General features: G+C 55.3%; 1 protein-coding gene across 1 annotated transcript; it reads left to right on the top strand.

Annotated features, from left to right (window-relative positions):
* The first annotated feature begins 761 nt into the window (after positions 1-761).
* On the top strand, positions 762-20044 carry svep1 (sushi, von Willebrand factor type A, EGF and pentraxin domain containing 1). Its single transcript, XM_077742702.1, has 49 exons — positions 762-939; positions 1016-1568; positions 3108-3363; positions 3424-3600; positions 5169-5330; positions 5400-5579; positions 5654-5839; positions 5935-6129; positions 6191-6309; positions 6383-6512; positions 7236-7343; positions 7568-7699; positions 7785-7976; positions 8044-8165; positions 8231-8336; positions 8413-8589; positions 8655-8888; positions 8962-9123; positions 9197-9358; positions 9439-9600; positions 9661-9749; positions 9815-9911; positions 9991-10104; positions 10174-10287; positions 10361-10562; positions 10676-10833; positions 10912-11110; positions 11170-11345; positions 11442-11566; positions 11626-11755; positions 11828-11998; positions 12077-12250; positions 12309-12428; positions 12502-12678; positions 12752-12836; positions 12921-13112; positions 13193-13360; positions 13439-14111; positions 14202-16894; positions 16969-17203; positions 17275-17430; positions 17778-17841; positions 17917-18090; positions 18197-18370; positions 18875-19045; positions 19261-19356; positions 19420-19515; positions 19590-19683; positions 19823-20044. Exons 2-49 carry the CDS (start codon positions 1086-1088, stop codon positions 19851-19853), a joined length of 10593 nt encoding a protein of 3530 aa, XP_077598828.1. The 5' UTR covers positions 762-939; positions 1016-1085; the 3' UTR covers positions 19854-20044.
* The last annotated feature ends 22 nt before the right edge of the window (positions 20045-20066 follow it).

The raw sequence follows: 20066 nt of genomic DNA, 5'->3' as shown, positions 1-20066 counted from the left end.
TAATTGATGCATTTTAATGCCCAAAACTGACTATGGCAACTTATGTATTTAAATTCATTTTGTTTTTTCACCAGTTGACGTCCAATCTATTTGATGTGGAAGCCCGGCAGCAAATGGACTGGACGCCGATGCCTGTCAATGACAGCCGACAAGGTATAAAAGGGAAAAAATGACATCATATGACAAAAGAAGTGAGAATATTTCTGCTTTTGAACTAAAAATGTGGAAAAGTGTCGTCAACCATTAAAAAAAATGACTTTCCATTTGTTGGAAAATCCAAAAATGGGAAAGAAAAATTGATAGATGGCCTTTTTTTATATTCTCAGACTAATGTGGAAATTATTTTGCTGACGGCACTCAATATTTGCAGTGGAATTTTTGTGCAAGGAAGGAAAAAAAATGCAGCCGGCGGCCGTCTAGCTGGCTGGATTCTCCTATTTCAGCCATCTTTTATTTTTTTGGGGCTCATCTCTGTCTTTTGTTTTGGATTGCAGATAAAAATCTGGCACGTCTGGAAAGCTCGGCATCATCCCGTGTCCGGCGGAGCTGGCCCCGACGTTCTCCTGGGGAATGTTGACGCTGGAAAAGGGGGGAGGAGGAGGAGGAGAAAGAGAGAGGGAGAAAAAAAAACGGACTTGACCGCCCCCTTTTTCCCTCTCTCTCTCAGCCTCTCTCCGTCTCCCAACTTTTTCCTCCCTCCCTCCTCCTCCTCCTCCCAAATGTTGTCGGAAGGAGGATCGGCGGCAGAGGGGAGCGTCACGCGGCCCGACGTCGGCGCACTGGGGCTGAAGACCACCGTCCGGGCCCAAAAGGATGGACTTTGGGGGCGTCTTTCTATAGATTTCAACACGACCACCACACACTGGATGGACCACCAGGAGGAAAAAGCCATGCTTTTCAGGAACAAATTAAGCGCCCCTTTTCTAGAAGAAGTACTAGGTAAGAAATGGGGATGTCGGGGTGGGTCCTACTGGCTTTTCTCCGGGTAAAATTGTCAGGTTTGTCTCCCACATAGGTCGGCGTTCACCCTGATTGCAACCCCGACTTCCACAAAGACCCTCTAATCCAGATCTTCGGGTTCAACCATGTCCACGTTGCGTTGGACCTGTTGCCTGGTTCTCCTGTGCGTCCTGGATGGACGGGCGGCGTCCCCAGACCGTCCCAGGGAGACGTCCCCGCCGAGGACGGGCGAGCTCTCGGAAAGCGCCGAGAGAAAAGTGGCCCGCCTGGGCGCCGCCTTCAAGCGTAACCTCCGACAACTGCGAGACAAAAGCGCCCGTCTGGACTTGGTCTTCCTGGTGGACGAGTCGTCCAGCGTGGGCGCCGGTAACTTTGGCAGCGAGTTGCGTTTTGTGCGTAAAATGCTGTCCGATTTCCCCGTGGCGGCCGAGAAGACGCGGGTGGCGTTGGTCACCTTCTCGTCTAAGAACCACGTGGTGACCAGGGTGGACCACATCACGGCGCCCCGGCCGCATCAACACAAGTGCTCGCTCTTCAACAAGGAGATCCCGTCCATCACCTACCGAGGGGGCGGGACTTATACCAAAGGAGCCTTCCAGCGGGCCGCGGTGAGTCCCGCCGTCCATATTTTTCAAATCTTAATAACTGCTGTTGCGTAAGAATGGCCGGAATGGCTAAAGGCCCGCCCTCCTCGCGGAGGAGATTAGCTCGGGGCTAACACGTTGACCCCCCGGGACGGCTTTTTGCTGATAAGGAGACTCCTCCCAACTTGTAAAAACCATAACAATAGGCAATTCCAATCCAAATGAGACCAGTCAGTCAGGGCGATTGGTTAGTTCCAGATTGACCTTTTTTTGTCTCGACCTGTCCATCGTCCAAAATGCTCCCAGTGGACGTTTGGACGGCAAGAATGTTGCGGGGGCGGGGTATGGAAATGCCTCGGCGCCGTTCCCGAAATCCCCCCCAGTTGATTGGCCTGGTTTGTCCGCCAAAACAATCTCCTCAATTCTTAAATCAAAATGAATACCCAAGCCACTTGTCTCTGGTTTTCAAGTGGTAAAAACAGTGCCGTCTACGTCACGGTTTGGGTCGGCGCTAAAAATATAAATGTCGGTGGCGGGCTTGGGCAGACCGCAGCGGTCCAAACAAATAACGTGACTCTCATTCCAAGGTCTCCCCCCTTTTTCTGTTTTCCGTCTCCACCGGCGAAGGCTGTCTGGGAGTTGAACCGGGGCCCCGCCGGTCAAATTTCACGGCGCGCTGGTGGCGAAAACCACTTGGTTTGGCGACCCCAGCGGCGCCAGGACGCGCTTCGAGTGGAACGCCATGACAAAGCGTTCTTTTTCCGGCCAACTCGGTCCAATTGGCAAGCGGACGGGCGTCCCCGACCCGCCTCTTTGTCTGAAAAGGGCCGCGGAATATTTTCCAGAAGCCTCGGAGCGTCTCCAAAGAATGGCCTCCCGTTTCCATCATTTTCAGACATTACATCGCCACATGTTTATTTCCCCGGAAAGCTAACCCCGAGCCGCTTCGATCCCCAAACCGGGCCAAAGTACTTTTCTTTGAATTCCCGCGTCTTTCCCGGCGAGCACTCTTATCCAGTCACCCACTTATACCCAATCAACATCCACACGGGCTTTAAATATACACTGATAAATGAGGTGTAGTCTGAAAGTGTTGACGACAACTACTTTGTCACCGGGGTCAGCTATGCCCGCAATTCCCCGGTCACGTGGCGTCCAATCATCGAACTAGAAGGATGGCAGCAAAATGATTGGACATCCACTAAGAGAGATCCAGTTCTCGGGATCTCACGGTCCAGAGCCAAGGACTTTCTGGGGTTTGGCGTCTCCCCGAAAATAGCCACTCCGGGCTAATTGCACGTGGCGGATGCTAAACGGCGGGCTAAAGTTAGTCCGGGAAGCCGATCGGCGTCCGCTCGGAGACCGTTCCTTCACTGGCTCTCACGCTGAGGTCGGTCCCAAACCCAGAAAATGACGGGTTGCATTTAGCGGTCACGCTTGACGTTCTTCCGCTATCGCCCGTGTCATTATAATGGCGGCAGTTTGCGAGGGCGCCGTTCCTCGCCCAAGGTCACGTTCTTCCGGTTCTGACCAGTTTTAACCCTAAAGCCCTCCTCTTTACAGCAAATCCTGCGCCACTCCCGCACCAACGCCAGCAAGGCCATCTTCCTGATCACCGACGGCTACTCCAACGGCGGCGACCCCCGACCCGTAGCGGCGGCCCTGAGGGAGCGCGGCGTGGAAATCTTCACCCTGGGCATCTGGCAGGGCAACATCCGAGAACTACACGACATGGCGTCGCCCCCCAAGGAGGAGCACTGCTACCTACTACACGACTTTGCCGAGTTCGAAGCGTTAGCGCGGCGGGCGCTACACGAAGGTGGGTAACTCCCCCTGCTGGATCCCCTCCATCTGACCCCATCGCGATTGTCACCCTCAGATCTCCCCACGGGCGGCTACGTCCAGGACGATCCGTCCCAGTGCCGATTCCTGTGCGAGGCCGGGCGGGACTGCTGCGACGCCATGGCTAGCTGCAAGTGCGGCACCCACACTGGACGCTACGACTGCGTCTGCGAGAAGGGCTACTACGGGAAGGGGCTTCAACACGAGTGCACCGGTGGGTTTGCTTCATTATTATTTTCTCCTTCTGGTTTCTACCAGCTTCCCACCAGCCGAGCCGCCGCCGCCGGTGGTTCTATGTTTATGTAAGCGCCCCGCCCTTAAGTTAGGTAGACGTGACTTATTCCGGCTTGGGGGCTGCAAATTGCTGGAAATAACAGGCGGCTTTCATCCGTCTGCTGGCAGCCATTTTTGGACCTTTTGGCTTCCAAACGTGGGATGCCGTCGGGGGCCAATTAAGGGGGAACTTTTCAAAGGTTCCTTGGTTCCCTCCTTCCCCGCCTACCGTTAGATCCGAGTCCAAATCTCTGCCGGGTTCGTGTCCCGAGCGATAAACTTGCAGGGGAGACGCACGATGGGTAAACTTGCTACTTGTTGGTCTTTCCTAGTTTGAGCGACCTGTTAAAAAGCCGCTCTTTCTTCCTCTTTCTGGGGCAGACTAATAAAAAATAGGCATAAAAGTCAGAGAGAGGGAGCGGGTGGGTTTTCAGACGGGTTGCCAGGTGCACCGGCTACAAATGGACCCTCTCGGGGGGATGGAGGCGCTTTTGCAAAGTCGCACTGCCTGTAATCAGGCGCGGCGGCGGACTGGAGGCCCGCCCGTGTTTTTACAGTTGTTTGGCGGTTGGCCTGACTGTCCCCAGAGACCGCTCTTTCCCGCGGTCTGTCACAAGCGGCCGGGATCTGGCCTTTGTCCTTGGGAGTCTGCGCTAAGTATGGCGGCGCCACTGAACGGATCCGGTGGCCAAAATGCAGCCTTAAACTGGCCAAAAAGCGACCCGGAATCCATTAAGGACCAAAAACTAAGACCTATACAGGGAAAGGCGCCCTAGAATCCAAGTCCAAAATGGTCAGAACTCAAGAGAAAGCCACCCAAAATCAACAGGGAAGATTTTCAATCCCCCATCTGGAACTGGCCAGGACTAAATAAACCAGATGAAGACCAGGACCAGATGTGCCCGCAGATTTTTGACGGGAACGTGAAATTGGGAGATTTGCTGCCTTGCAATTAAATCATTTGTGCCCGAGATAAGAGACGGAGAGCGCCGCCGCCACCGCCGCCCAATACGAAATACGAAACCTCCCTACGGACCGCGGCGGTCTCTCTAAACCTTGTCCCGGAGTCGTTTGTGACGTTAGCTTGCGAAGCTAACCGCTGCTGAGACTCAATTTAATATTGTCAGTCGTAAACTGTGAGCGCAACACCCCCGACCCGCCACCCACGCACAGTCAGACAAACTGGAGAGATGGGAAAAACAGGGGGGAAAGTCTCCACGGGGGATTTGGGGGGGGGGGGGGGCAGGAAGTGTTTTCCTTCCAACACATTTGAAATTCCCTCAAGAGAAACTTGTCTAGTGGGAGTCAAGTCATCTCAAGTCGGGCCTGAAATGGAACAGGAAATTGTCCGTTTTGGTCTCGAGCTCTCGAAAGGTCATGCTAGGACTTCTGGGATGGAAGGGGAGTGGCTAGAATATGCCTTACTAGTGTCTTTCCATGTTTTGAAACAGGTGGACTGCCATGGTCACAAAATAACCACATAAACGTCTGCTTTTTTTCCCCCTTTAGCGTGTCCGGCCGGGACCTACAAACCCGAAGGGACCCCCGGCGGTCCCGCCACCTGCCTGCCCTGCCCGGACCGCCAGCATACCTCCAGACCCGGCAGCACCTCGCCGGACGACTGCGTCTGTAAACCGGGCTACCAGAAAGCAGGCTCCGCCTCCTGCCAAGGTAACAGCCGTCATAGTTGGGGTTAACCAGGCCGTCCTCGACCTAACCGGGTTTTCCCCGCCCCCCCAGCGGTGCACTGCGCCCCGCTCTCCGCCCCAGAAAATGGCTTCTTCATTCACAATGTTTGCAACAACCACTACGACGCGGCCTGCGGGGTCAAGTGCCTGCCGGGGTTCGACCTCCACGGGACGGGGATCCGGTTGTGCCGGGCCGACGGCGCCTGGTCGGGTTCGCCGGCCTCGTGTCAGGGTAAGCCAGATGGTGGTCCCAACAAACCTATTAGTCGGGGGTTTTAATGGGATGTCCGTCCCCCTTTCCCGCAGCACGGTCCTGCCCCCCTCTCCCCGACCCCCCACACGGCACCCTGAAGTGCAACCGTGGCGGCGGCGTTGCCTCCTACGGGTCGGAGTGCAAAGTGGACTGCCACAGGGGCCACAAAGTGGAAGGGGACCCCACCATCACCTGCCTGGCCAATTCCCAGTGGAGTGGCCCCCTACCTCAATGCGTGGGTAAGCCTACCTTCTCTGACCGTGACCTTTTTCTTGACCCGGTGGATGTCCTGATCCTCGCTACCTGGCTTCTTGTCTTTCTCCCCTCACCCAAGAGGCACGCTGTCCTCCAATGGTCCCCCCCGAGAACGTCCTGGTGTCGCCCCCGGCCTGCGCCAAAAGGGTGGCATCCCCCGGCGCCATCTGCGCCCTCACCTGTCGCCGAGGATACGCCTTACAAGGGAACAGAAGAGCGGTGTGTCTGGGCTCGGGAAACTGGACCGCCAACGTCTACAAGGCGGTCTGCCAAGGTAAGAACCGGCTCCGGGGCGTCCCACAGAGCGGCACCCCAACATCCCCATTTGCCCGCAGACGTGGAGCCACCGAGTATCCAGTGCCCGGAGAGTATTGTGGCGGCGACAGATGACCGGCGCAACACCGCCCACGTGACATGGGACACCCCCGAGGCCAGCGACAATTCCAAAGACAAGGTTTGATCCAGCAGAAAGTTGATTTTGTCTTCATTTTGGACTCAAGTTTAATGATGGCTGGCTCTTCCCGCAGGTATCGGTGCAAGTGAAACCAGTGTACACCCCCCCGCAATTGCTCCCCATCGGAATGGAGACCATCACCTACCTGGCCTCCGACCGCTCTGGCAACCGGGCCAACTGTTCTTTCACGGTCACCGTCATCGGTAAGCCTTTCTCCATTGGTACTTTAATTGCTAGCTGGACTACTATTTACTATATTTATCTCAAAGATGGCTGCATACGTTCCTATACTTGCACATACTCCGTGTAGCATGCACTACTACACATGTATATTCCAGTATACTCACTTACAACAAGTACACAGACTCCTGTACTCTATTTATACCACAAGAATGCATACCTGTAATCAAGGTACCCACTTGTTTGTACTTGTTTTACTCTAATTACAAGGTTGACTTCAACCCCAAGTAAAAGTGGCCACGTATTCCTTGTACAGACATACTTCATCATTTCATTTCCTTGTACTACAAATAGGTGCAAAAAGTGCACAAAGGGCTAATCCCAAATGGTGACCGCGTTCCCATTGGCCGCCCGCCGCCGCAACCTCCGAAAAGCTTTTAGCGGCGCGCAACTGCCAGGAAACGTAATTGTAGGCTGACATTTCCAGGAAATGGCGTCCAATCTTAGTCACTCAGACGGCTCATTCATCTCAGCAGGTGCAAAAAACGGAAAAAAATCCCCAAAACAAGACTGTAATCCCAGTAGCCGAGGGGGAGGGGCTCCGTGAACATTTCCATATGTTACTACGGGGTTGAGGCTTGTTATTTCTTCTTGGGAAACATATGTTTAACTCATCGGCTGCCAAGATATTTCAAGTCTGGAAGCTATTCATGTGGTTTATTGACTCAATTGTCGTCTGTCTCCAGATACGGAGTCCCCGGTGATTGACAGGTGCCGCTCCCCGCCCACGGTCCGGACCTCGGAGGCCGAGACGGCGGTGGCGTGGGATGAGCCGCAGTTTTCCGATAACTCAGGTATGTCTGGCCATGGATAAACAAGATCTTTTCCTGGAAAAATGGGGGACCACTTTCTGCGGTTCTGGGGGTGGGGGGGCTCTTTTACAGACCCCAAATTGTCCCCAGGGAAAATATGCTTTGACTGTCAATAACTTTTTAACCTAGTCCTTGTTTCCCATTTGCAACCAAGACTTGACTGCCCCCTGCAGGCTAAGCATGTCAACTCCATCTGTTTCTCCTAGGTGGCCGGCTGTCAGTGACCGCCAGCCACTTGCCGGGTTCGCTTTTCCCGGTCGGGGAGACGTTGGTCCAGTATACAGCGAGTGACGCGGCGGGGAACAACCGCACCTGCAACCTTACCATCACAGTGCGAGGTACGCCTGTCCAGACATCTGGAAATGGTTCCACTGGTTCTACATCTGTTGTTATTGACCAGTTGACCCTTTGGGATTTTTCCAGGTACAACTTGCCAACAACCGTACGTCCCCATCAATGGAGAGTTTGTCTGCTCAGAGGAAACCGATGGCGTCAATTGTACGCTACGCTGTAAGCCGGGCTACAGTTTCACCCGGGACGCCGTGCACAGTTATTTCTGCGCCAACGATGGCTTGTGGGAGCCGCCGTACTCCCCCGACAGACCCGACTGTTCCGGTTGGTGCCACGACTTGAAGACTTCAGTCAAGCGACGGCCTGTTATTGACCCTTTTTGTCCAAATAGTGAACCGAGTGGCTAATAATGGGCTGAAGCCGTTTGAGATGCTGTTCAAAGCCTCGCGATGTGATGACGCCGACTTAGTCCGGACCTTCACGGGGGAGTTGGAGTCCAAATTGGGCAGCATGGTACTTGGTTTTGAGTTTTTTTGTCCCTCAAGGAAGTTCTCTTGACGTGTTTTGGTTCTCTGCAGCTTCCCAACATTTGTAGCGGCGAGGACGTCACCTGCAAAGTGGAGGTGACGCCGCAAGGCGACTGTCTGGAGTACAACTACGACTACGAGAACGGTTTCGCCATCGGTATGTTTCGCCAGGGCTCCGCTAAGTATTTGCGCCCAGCCCCGCTTAGCCTTCATTTAGTCTTTCTTCATTTCAGGACCTGCAGGTTGGGGTCCCCCGACCAGCCAAGACTACACCTACTTTGAGTCGGGTTTCGCCGCGGCTGCCCGGCAGCCTATAGCAAGGCAGCAAGGTCGCTCTCGCAGCAAAAGGCACAGAAGGATTAGAGGCCCCACCCGGGATCAGAAGATCCAGATCTTTTTCAACATCACAGGTAGAACCAGACCAGGAAGAAGGGGAAATGTGGAAATTGCTTGTGAACTTTCCCCCTTCTCCCAGCAAGCGTCCCCCTCCCGCTGTCGAGGAACGATTCCCTGGAGGTGGCCAATCAGAGGAGGCTCCTCCGAACCCTGGAACTGCTGACCAATCGCTTGAAGCGAACTCTAGCCAGGCAACCGCTGTCCAGTTTCCATCTGTCCTCGGAGATGATCGTCGCCGACGCCAAGTCGCTGGATAGCAGGAAGGCTTCGCTCTTCTGCCGACCCGGCTCGGTACTCAAAGGGAGGATGTGCGGTAGGTGGGCCGGAAGAACCTCCCCGTCGTCTTAGCGTTCCACCTCGGCGCTGACATCTTGCACCGCCTACAGTGCAATGTCCGGTGGGGACTTATTTCTCCCTGGAGTATCATGAATGTGAGAGCTGTGGGTTGGGCTCCTATCAGGACCTGGAAGGTCAGCTGGAGTGCAAATCCTGCCCCGACGGGACCTCCACGGCGTACCTGCATTCTCGCAACGTGGCCGAATGCAAAGGTAGGACCGTTTTCAGAGCCGATCCATTTGTTGGTTTCTCCAGACCAAACTGGAATTATTTGTGGGCTTTCAGGACAGTGTAAACCCGGCAGTCATTCGTCCAATGGCTTGGAGATGTGCGAATCCTGTCCACTGGGTCACTTTCAACCCGCCTACGGAGCCAGGGAGTGTATGGAGTGTCCCGACCGGACCTCCACCGTCACCCGGGGGGCGGTGGACAACGTGGAGTGTGGAGGTGATGTCCCACCCGTGGTTTTGGCAAAGCAGAAGTCCGAAACTGGTCTCGGCTGACCATATTCTGAATCTCCTCCGCAGTTCCGTGTTCGGCAGGTCATTTCTCCCGGACTGGTCTGGTCCCGTGCTACGCCTGCCCTCGAGATTACTACCAACCCGACCACGGGCGCTCCTATTGCTTGTCCTGCCCCTTCTACGGGACCACCACGGTTACCGGGGCAACTACCATCCAGCATTGCTCCAGTAAGGATTTATATCGAATCCAACGTGGCGGTCTTTCGTAACCAAATTGTCTCATTTCAGGTTTTGGCTCCAGTTTTCTTCCCAAAGAGGAGAGCGTGACTGCCGCTCCAGAGGTGGAGGTCATCGAGGACTACCAAGCCAGCAGCCAGGTTTGCCGCCCACTTTTTCTCCTTAACCGGGCCACGTTTTGATCCGGATCCGTTCCCCCCTCCAGGTTTTCCACGAGTGTTTCCTCAATCCCTGTCAGAATAAGGGCACCTGTGAAGAGGTCGGCGCCGGCTATGTCTGCACATGTATGCCTGGATTTACAGGTAAAGAGGACCCAGCAGGTCTTGGGATTGGGAGAATCTCGGACCTAGGTGAACTGAACTTGGTTTGAATCCTATTCAGGTGCCAAGTGTGAGGTGGACATCAACGAATGTGACCCGGATCCGTGCCGCAATGGAGCTCTGTGTAAAGACGGCATGGGAGATTTCCAGTGTCAGTGCAAGTCGGGATATTTAGGTCAGGAGGTCTTGTAACTTTCTGTATTTAAGACTTTGGCATAAGCCTAACACTCCTATTTTGTCTCAGGGTCCTTGTGCGAGGTGGAGGTCAACGAATGTCTGTCCTCCCCCTGCCTAAATGATGGCGTTTGCGTAGATGAGGTGGACAGATTCACCTGTAGCTGCGATGGAGGATTCACAGGTTGGATCACAGCTATTTCTGGACGTCCCAAAAAAAGGCAGAGCCGTCTTCTAACTAGTCTTTGTTTCCTCAGGATCTCGCTGTGAACTGGAAATTGACGAATGCGTGTCCGACCCCTGTCTGAACGGCGGAGTCTGCGAGGACTTGACGGGTTCATACGCTTGCGAGTGCGCGGCGGGCTACTCCGGGGACCGCTGTGAGGTCGACGTGGACGAATGCGCCAGCGCCCCCTGTCTCAACGGTGCCTCCTGCATGGATGGAATGAACGATTTCAGGTGTTTGTCATCTCGAATTCCTGTCTTTGACTGCCAGGAAGCTTAGTTTGTCCTGAATGGATCCCAAAAGTCCAGTCCAGATCTTTTAAAATCCCATTGTACTCTTTGGACAGGTGCGAGTGCGCCAAGGGCTTCAGGGGCTTATTTTGCGAGGTGGATGTGGACGAATGTGACCCCAACCCCTGTGAGAACGGCGCCAGTTGCCTGGACGGTCTGGGATCTTACACTTGTCGCTGCCTCCCTGGGTTCAACGGAACCAGGTGTGAGACAGGTACTCTAGGATCAGATGAGAAAACCTTCAAAGTACTTGCCTACTCATTTCAATATATTTTGATACTCCCCTTGATAGAAATGTCAACCGCCTTCAACCTGGACTTTGAGGTGTCTGGCATCCACGGTTACGTATTGATGGACGGCATCATGCCGACCCTCACGGAGATCACTTGCACTTTCTGGATGAGGTCTTCCGACACCACCAATTACGGCACGCCCATCTCTTACGCCGTGGAGGGCAGCGATAATGCTTTTCTTCTGATCGACTACAACGGGTAGAACACACAAAATGGCGGGAGAGTGCGTACCATTTGACTGACATACCCTCACGCAGGTGGGTGCTTTACGTCAACGGTAAAGAACGAATTACCGACTGCCCGGCGGTGAATACCGGAAGCTGGTACCACATCGGGGTCTCCTGGAGGAGCTGGGACGGCGAGTGGAGGATTTACATCAACGGAAATCCCTCGGACGGCGGCGAAGGACTGTCGGTCGGCACCAGTATCCCAGGTGTAGTGCTATCCTCCGACCGGTCGCCGGGACGGCCAAGAGTCTCGCAATTTGCGACGGTGGTTAACGGCCCAGGCCCCGTTCTTTGTCCAATAGGCGGAGGTGCGCTAGTTTTGGGTCAGGACCAAGACCAGAGAGGAGACGGATTCAACCCGGTGGAATCTTTTGTGGGCTCCATCAGTCAGCTCAACATCTGGGATCGTGTCCTCACTCCCCAACAGGTACAAGTACAAAACTCACCCTGTGACATAACACGTAACTCTTAATTCCGATTCCTTAGATCAAGGTCCTGGCCAGTAGTTGCCCCGCCTCCCACGTCACTCACAGAGGAAACGTCCTGGCTTGGCCAGACTTTCTCAATGGAGGTCTCGGGCGAGTTAAACTCAACTACAGCAGTGTTTTCTGCGCCGGTAAGTGGGCGGGTCATAGGCTGTCTTTGCAAAGATGGCCCTCAATGAGAACGGATTGGTCTCTGTTTGCAGATTGTCCACAGCTGGACCACGCCGTGCCTCACCTCCACGCCTCAAACCTGGAAGTGAGTCCTGGGGCTCAAGTTCAGCTGTCATGCGACCCTGGCTTTTACCTGGTGGGGGAGCCGCTTCTCCAGTGCCAAAATCAGGGAGAGTGGAATCACCCTCTTGCCAGTTGCCAACGTAAACACACCACCATCTTTGGTCAGGATCCCAAACATCTACATGACCCGTTTGTATTTTGTCCCTTGCGTGTATCAGGGGTCTCCTGCGGACCTCCCCGACCCCTGCTCAACGGCGACTTTCAGGGCGACGACTTCCACGCCGGCGGTTCGGCCGTCTACCGTTGCCACCCCGGCTTTTACCTGCTGGGAGACGCTAAAGTGCACTGCTCCAATGGCGGCAAGTGGGGCGGAAATGCACCGGCTTGCCTCGGTACGTCACCTCAACTCGAGTCGCTCTTGACAGAAGCGTTGACACAATTATTTTCTAGATGTGGACGAGTGCTCCCTGGGATCGGACTGCGACACTCGTGCCAGTTGCCAAAACACAGAGGGCTCTTATACCTGCACGTGTATCCCCCCATACAGTGGAGACGGAAAGAACTGCACAGGTACACGCACAACTCATTGACTGTCCTCAGCATGTAAATGAATTGGATGTCTAAGTAGTGTTTGTCCGAGTAGAGCCGGTCAAGTGTGACCCCCCCGGTGACCCCGACTTTGGCCGCAGAGACGGCAGCAGCTTCCTCATGGGGAGTAAAGTCAATTACCACTGTGATACTGGCTATGAGTTAATAGGCACAGCTCAAATACAGTGCCTGGAGACGGGAATGTGGGACCACCAAGTTCCGTACTGCAAAGGTGATATGCCTCATTTTGTGTGGTTGGATCCATTTGAATGACTAATACAGTTTTCTATGTTTTTGCGCCACAGCCCTGTCTTGCCCAGCCCCATCTGTACCGGACAACTCCATTTTAAACGGAAGCAACTTCACCCACGGAAGCAAGGTGACTTTCAGGTACCCTTAAATGGCCAAAACCAGTTTCTCCCATCATTTGAGCATGGAATCCCAGCATTGCTTTTCCTGAACTTGTCCTTACAGCTGCATGAAAGGTTACCTTCCTCAAATCCCCTACGAGTTCCAGTGTCTCTCCAGTCTGAGGTGGAGTGGGACCCCGCCCATTTGCCATCCCGTGACTTGCGGGGGACCGCCCATCGTGCGATACGGCTACTACACGCTAACGACGAATACGTACTTGTCCAAAGCCTCGTACACCTGCGGAGAGGGCTACAGGTATGGAGGGGCGCCAGGTATAGTCTGGAAGTCTTGTCCTTGGCGAGTGATGTCATGGCAAGTGGTTTCTTCTCACAAAGACCACAGGGACCCACGGAAATAGTTTGCGAGGAGACGGGCGAATGGAGTCGTCCTTACCCACGATGTGTCAACGTCCTGTGCGGTGACCCCCCGGCTCTGCGAGACGCCGAGACTCAAGGAGAGAACTACGAACTGGGGGGCAAGGTCCTCTACGTCTGCAAGGAAGGGTAAGTCATCCAGTTTCTCCGAGGCTACGTAGTCTTAGGCTAGTTGTGCCGTATTCCCCCCGTCTGTCTCCTTGACAGGTACACCATGATTGGTTCCGAGACCAGGGAGTGTCTCCCCAGCGGCCAATGGAGTGACAGCACTGCCCAGTGCGTTCCCCACTCCTGCGGACCCCCGCCTTCTATCGACCACGCAGAGCCCTTTGTCAACCACCAACTTTTTGGCGACACCGCCGATTATTACTGCACCGACGGCTACACGGCGGGCAACAACTCCAAGATGGTCTGCAATGCGCAGGGCGTCTGGGCGCCCCCCGATGGAACGGAGGTGCCTCGCTGCGTTGCCGACTTCTGCCTTCGCCCACCGCCACTCCCCCACGCCATTTTAGATACGCCAGGCAAACCCAAATACTCCAGCGGAACGGAAGTGAGCTACAAATGCGAGGAGGGCTTTGTACTCAACGACACGGCAACGCTACGGTGCCTGTTGGGAGGGGAGTGGCAGCCCCGCCCCCAGGATATCAGCTGTGCGCCCTTGAGGTGCTCCAAGCCGGAATCTATCGACCGGGGCTACGTGAGCGGAAGCGACTACAGCTTTGGAGCCGTGGTGGCGTACAGCTGCGATAAGGGCTTCGTGATACGTGGGGAAAAGAGGCGGACCTGCAAAGCTGACGGCCAATGGGGCGGAGTTTTGCCCATCTGCGTTCCAGTGTCCTGCTCTGTAGCGCCGCCGCTCAAGAATGGATACATTCAGGTGAGCGTGTGGTTATGTTGGTCTATTAGCAACATTGGACACGCCCACAGAAGGCCCATGACTTAATTCTTTCTTATTTCTTCTCAAAAGGTTCGCAGTCGCAACAGCTTTAACAGCAAGGTCATCTACGCCTGCAACGCCGGCTACCGACTAGTGGGCCGTCCGGAGAGAGTTTGCCAAGCCAACCGCCAGTGGTCCGACAACGAGCCCCCCACCTGCGTCCTCTTGACCTGCGACCCGCCTCCCGACATAGCCCACGGGCGATTCGCGGGCTCCGACTTCCAGGTGGGTCGGAAAGCCGAGTACGTCTGCGAAGACGGCTACGAGCTAATAGGAGACGCCGTCTGGACCTGCCTCAAGTACGGACGCTGGGACAAGTCCAGGCGTCCTCGCTGCTCGCCCGTGCGATGTCCGGAGCCCCACCTGGAGGAGAACCACCTGGTTCTGAAAGGCTTGGACTCTGAATCAGGAAGGGTGGAGTTGTCCTGCCAGGACGGCTACGTGCTGGAGGGTCCACACATTCTACGTTGCTTACCTTCCCGGGAGTGGAACGCCAGCTTTCCTTTATGCAAGAGGGTCCAATGCGGTCCTCTGCCCGATGTGGCTTTTGGTGGTCCCTCCTCACCGTCTCCCCCTTTTCTATTCAACTCCGTAGCGCCCTACAAATGCGTGGACGGCTTCACTTTACGGAAGGAGGACTCCGTGACCTGTCTATCCAACGGCGAGTGGAGCAGTCCCCACCCCGAGTGCATCCCAGTGGAATGTCCTCAGCCCGTGGAGATCTCCGATGGCATCGTGGACGTCCAAGGTCTGATGTACCTCAGCAAGGCGCTGTACAGCTGCAAGAGCGGATTCAACTTGGTAGGGAACGCCACCGTCCTGTGCGGGGAGAAGGGATTCTGGATCGGAGGGGTTCCTTCTTGTCGCCCCATCGAATGCGGGCCTCCAAAACAGATCCCCAACGGGAAAGTCACGTTTACCAAACTCCAGTTTGGTCAGAGCGCCACCTACTCTTGCCGCCGTGGTTTCCGCCTTCAAGGCCCAGAGACTCTCAAGTGTGGAGCAAACGGGGAATGGAGCGACCCAGCGCCCGTTTGCGTGGAAATATCCTGCAGCCCTCCCCGGGCCATCCAAAATGGTTTTGTGGAGGGTCAAGATCACGGTTTTGGCGTCACCATCTTCTACAGCTGTTTCCCCGGCTTCCATCTGATTGGCCAGGACCACCTGACCTGCGAGGAGTTTGGCTGGTCCAGCGCCGTCCCCCTCTGCGTAGCCTCCGATTGCGGCCTGCCCCCCCACATTGACTTTGGAGACTACATCCGGGCCGTAGAACTCGGGGAAGCCCCCTCTAGAGATCTGAGTTTCCTCCACGGGACCACCATTGAATACCGCTGCAACAAAGGTTACGACCTGACCAGCCCCACCAGGTTGGTGTGTCGGGAAGACGGCAGCTGGAACGGGACGGCCCCCTCCTGCGTCCCGGCCGAGTGCGTGACCCCCCCGACTCCCCAGCACGGCCGGGTCAACGTGACGGACACGTCCCTGGGCAGTATGGTCACCTACACTTGTGAGGAAGGGTACGAGCTGGTGGGCGAAGCAGTCCGCCAGTGCCTATCGGGTCAGCTGTGGACAGACCGAGCCCCCAACTGTAATGCCGTTTCCTGCGGGGACCCGGGGCCCGTGGCCAATGCCACCGCTCACGGAGGTGCCTTCGTATACCCCGAAGTGGTGCGCTACGAATGTAAACCGGGCTTTGTCCCAAAAGGCGCCGACAGTATTACTTGTCAGGCTAACGGGAAATGGACTGAGGACAGACCTCGCTGCGAGTTGGTGTGGTGCGGTCCTCCCAAGACCCCCGTTGACATCACATTCCAAGGCCAAGACTTTTCCTACAGTCAGGAGATCCAACTCCGCTGCAAACCAGGTTTCCGGATTGAAGGGAAGTCCGTCAGCGTCTGCCAGGCCGACGGAACCTGGAGTCACGCTTCTCTGGACTGCGTCCCCGCTCAATGTGACAAGCCCCCTCCCATTCCCCACGGCCGAATACTGGGCTCGGACTTTGGCCTGGACGGCCGGCTGAAATACGAATGTGAGGAAGGCTACGCCCTGGTCGGCGACCCCATACGCCGCTGCCGGTCTGACGGACTCTGGGACCAAGCGGCGCCGCGCTGCGACGTCATCACCTGCGACCCGCCCGAGGACATCGGCCACGGCTTCGTCAACGGTTCCGGTTTCAACTACGACGACATCGTGGAGTACATCTGCTTCGAGGGTTACGCCGTCGTGGGGGACCCCGTCCTACGGTGCTCGGCTCGAGGCCTCTGGATCGGCGCCGTGCCCCAGTGTCGACCTTGCGTCTGCGCCGCCCCGCTTTTGAAATTCGGGGCGGTTCTGGGACGAGACCGAGCCTGCGGAGACCGAGTCCACTTCCAGTGTGACGAAGGATACAAACTTCTGGGTCCGGCTCAGGCCGTTTGCGACAAAGGAGGGCTGTGGAGCCCCGGGATCCCCCTGTGTAGCCGCGGGAGGTGCTCCGTCGCCCCGCCTACCGTTCCAAATAGCATCCTGCAAGGCGGTAGCTCCACCTTCCCGGACACAGTGGTGTACAGGTGCAGGCCCGGCTACCGGGCCAGGGGTTACCCGCACCTCTCCTGCGGGAGAGATGGCAGGTGGGCGGAGCCCAGGATCAGCTGCGACCCCGTGAGCTGTGGAAAACCTCCTGCTTTCGCCAACTCCAATATAGAGGGAGACGTGTACACCTTCCCAAACCAGGTCATGTACAGGTAAGTCCCCACTAACAATGCATTGAAATGTCCCCCCGGACTTGGGACTAATACTCTAAATCCCTGTTTTTCAGGTGCGATGACGGCTTCGAGCTGGCGACGCAAACAGCGACCCTCTCCTGCCTCTCCGACGGCACTTGGTCCAAGCACGCCGTTCGTTGCCGCCCCTTGCCCTGCACACCCCCCGTCAATCATTCCATCCCTCATCTGTCCATCACCGGAACGGAGCCGACCCCCGTTGGGGGCACGGTCACCTTTTCCTGCCCTACTGGATTCCACCTGCAAGGCTCCGCAATGGCCGAGTGTCAGGTATGTAAAGACGTAACCTGACTTCCAGAGTTGCCCGAATCTGAGATGTATTGTTTTGTTTTTGTCCCAAGCCGGGTGGAAACTGGTCTCCGAGCATCTCGTCGGTTTCATGCGAGCCGGTGATTTGCGAAAAGCCGCCTCCTCTTCCAAATGGCATCCGAGAGGGGGACAGCTACAACTATGGGGACTTTGTCATCTATTCCTGCCTGCCTGGCTTTGACATTCAGGTTTGTGATGTCGTCTAACGTTTGTTCCGGGAAATTTCAAGCCAAAGCACTTTCACTTTCCACCGGCATTGGGTCCAGACTCAAATTACAGCAGGGGTTGGCAGAGAGTGAGCCTTACATTACGCAAAGTCACGTGATTTCCCCGATACTTGAATCTGATAAGCCTGCAGGGCAAGGCCATTGTACTTTATTGATCCTTTGAAGGTGCGGCTTTTGCAGCAGGAAATGATTCAAAAATGTTAAGATAAAAGTGCTTTATGGACCCCCAAAGTGTTAATATTTCATAGAAAGATGTCACTAGTCCCAGACTAGCAGGTTAAGACGTCCACTGTCTGTCCCACCCACAGGGGGACTCTGTCCAGACCTGCCAGGCAGACAGAAGCTGGAGCGGCACTCGGCCGTTGTGTCTTGGTAAGTCCTTCCAGCCAGAAGAGCGAGCCGTGTCCCCCAACGCTTTGTTGATTCGGGCCTGCGTCATCTCCCTAGCACAGTCCTGCGGGTCTCCCCCCGTAGTGGACAACGCCACGGCGCAGGTAACGGGGGGGACGTACCCGCGCAATGCCAGCTACTCTTGCCATGCCGGCATGCGGCTGGTTGGCCCGGCGACCCTAGTCTGCCAGGCTAACGCCACTTGGAGCCTACCCGTGCCTTACTGTGAAGGTAAGTGCTAGTCACGGCCCATTGGATGTCATTTTTCTCCCCCTTTTTTAATGGGACTATGTCCAAAATGGCGTCTGTAGTCAATCTATTGCTTATTTTGTTCCAGCCAAAACGTGTCCCGCCCCTCCGGGATGGAAGGACGCCGGGACCGAGGTCCGCAAATTCTACGTGGGACAGTCGGTGCGGGTGAGCTGCCCCAAAGGCCAGCAAGCGGCAGGCGGTGGAACTGTCACGTGTGGGGCGGACCAGACCTGGACCCCCCTCAGCGCCGTATGCGAGAGTACGTACACATTTTTTTTCTCTGCCACGTGGCTCGGGGGGTCACTGAAGCATCCGCCATTGTTTGGCTATTTGTCAGATGTAGCGCCCTCCCTTCATGTTCCCTTCTGGGAGCTTTTGATCCCGAGCCATAGAGGCTGCCACTCCAATTATCCGCTTCCATAGCAACCATTGTCCGCCAAGCCTCTGGTCTGGCTCAAGTGCGGCCAGGGTTTTTGTATTCCTCCCATAGCGTGCGCCGCTTAATATTTCCCGATACACATAGATTAATAGACGTCCAATCCCGACTGTCAATTGTAGTTTCGTTAAACTTGGCGGGATGGCGCGTCTTGGCCAGAGGAGGAACTTCTTCTGAACTCCTTAGTTATCTTTTAAAATGACAGTCCCGCTTCCAACAGATAGGACGTCTTCTAGAGTCCTACCCCACGATTGGACGTCAATCTAACGATGCTAACCGATAGCGACCGAGTAACCGGCGGCTCGTTCCGTCTGGGCTGTTGTGCAGGGGTCTCCTGCGGACCCCCCCTCCACGTGACCAACGGGGTGGTACGGGGGGCGGTCTTCCAGTTCGGGGACGTGGCCGCGTACTCGTGTTTCGCCGGCTACGCCATGGAGGGCGTCGGACGGAGCCGCTGTTTGGAGAACGGCAGTTGGACGCCGCCTCCCAAGTGCAGAGGTAGACAGGACCGCCAGCCCCGCCTTCCGGGGACAAACCCTTTCCACGTCCAATCCATTTGAACGGGGAGGCTTTAACATTCGTTAAAAAAGACATTTGTGATTCCTCTGGCCAAGACTGTCCAAAAAAACGTGTCCATTGATTGGCCGGCTCCCAGACGGGAAAACCGGTCCCGCCGCATTCCTAGCCGCGCAAAACGTCTCTTTGTCTTGCAGCCGTTTGTTGGCTCACCTGTCAGAACGGAGGCGTATGCCGACGCCCCCACACTTGCGCCTGCCCCGAAGGATGGATGGGGCGACTCTGCGAGGAACGTGAGTAGACAAAGTCACCCACTAAACCTAACCCAGGCGCTCATCTCCGCCTTCTCTCCGCAGCCATCTGCATCCTACCTTGCTTGAACGGAGGCCGCTGCGTGGCGCCCTATCGCTGCGACTGTCCCAAAGGTTGGACCGGAACCCGTTGCCACACCAGTGAGTCATCGGCGTTGGGTTAGCGGGGAACGCCGCGAGGCATTTTTGTCATTTTTTGTCTTCCTTTTTCACAGCGGTGTGTTCAGCGCCTTGCCAGAACGGAGGCAGGTGCGTCAGGCCCAACAGGTGTCACTGTAGTCCCGGTTGGGGTGGACACAACTGCTCCAGGTACAGGTTTTCCTTAGAACTGCAAAAACTGTTTTGTATAGCCTTGTTAATAAGGCAGAATATCTAAAAAATATGCTCACACGTAGCAGAATATTTCCAGTATTTGAAAACTACCCACTAACTATTTTTTTCCTCTTAGGAAAAGAAGATCAGGATATTATCACTTCTAAATGTCGCCGCCATGTGGATGGGAGTACCAGAACAAAGCAAGAACCCATTTGTAAATTAAGCTGTATTTTTCATATTAAAAAAAAAACAGTATTTAACATATGCTGCTATATACTTGTAAAATATGGATGTGTTTGTCCAGTGTATATGTAAACTAACTTTCTTTTTTATTAAAGCTTAAATGGCCATGTAAGTTGGGTGTCATCATTCAAAAA

The sequence above is a fragment of the Stigmatopora nigra genome, chromosome 20 (assembly GCF_051989575.1).
Source record: "Stigmatopora nigra isolate UIUO_SnigA chromosome 20, RoL_Snig_1.1, whole genome shotgun sequence".
Classification (NCBI taxonomy): Eukaryota; Metazoa; Chordata; class Actinopteri; order Syngnathiformes; family Syngnathidae; genus Stigmatopora; species Stigmatopora nigra.
The sequence above is the reverse complement of the archived record's forward strand: the minus strand, read 5'-3'. Positions and strand labels throughout refer to the sequence as shown.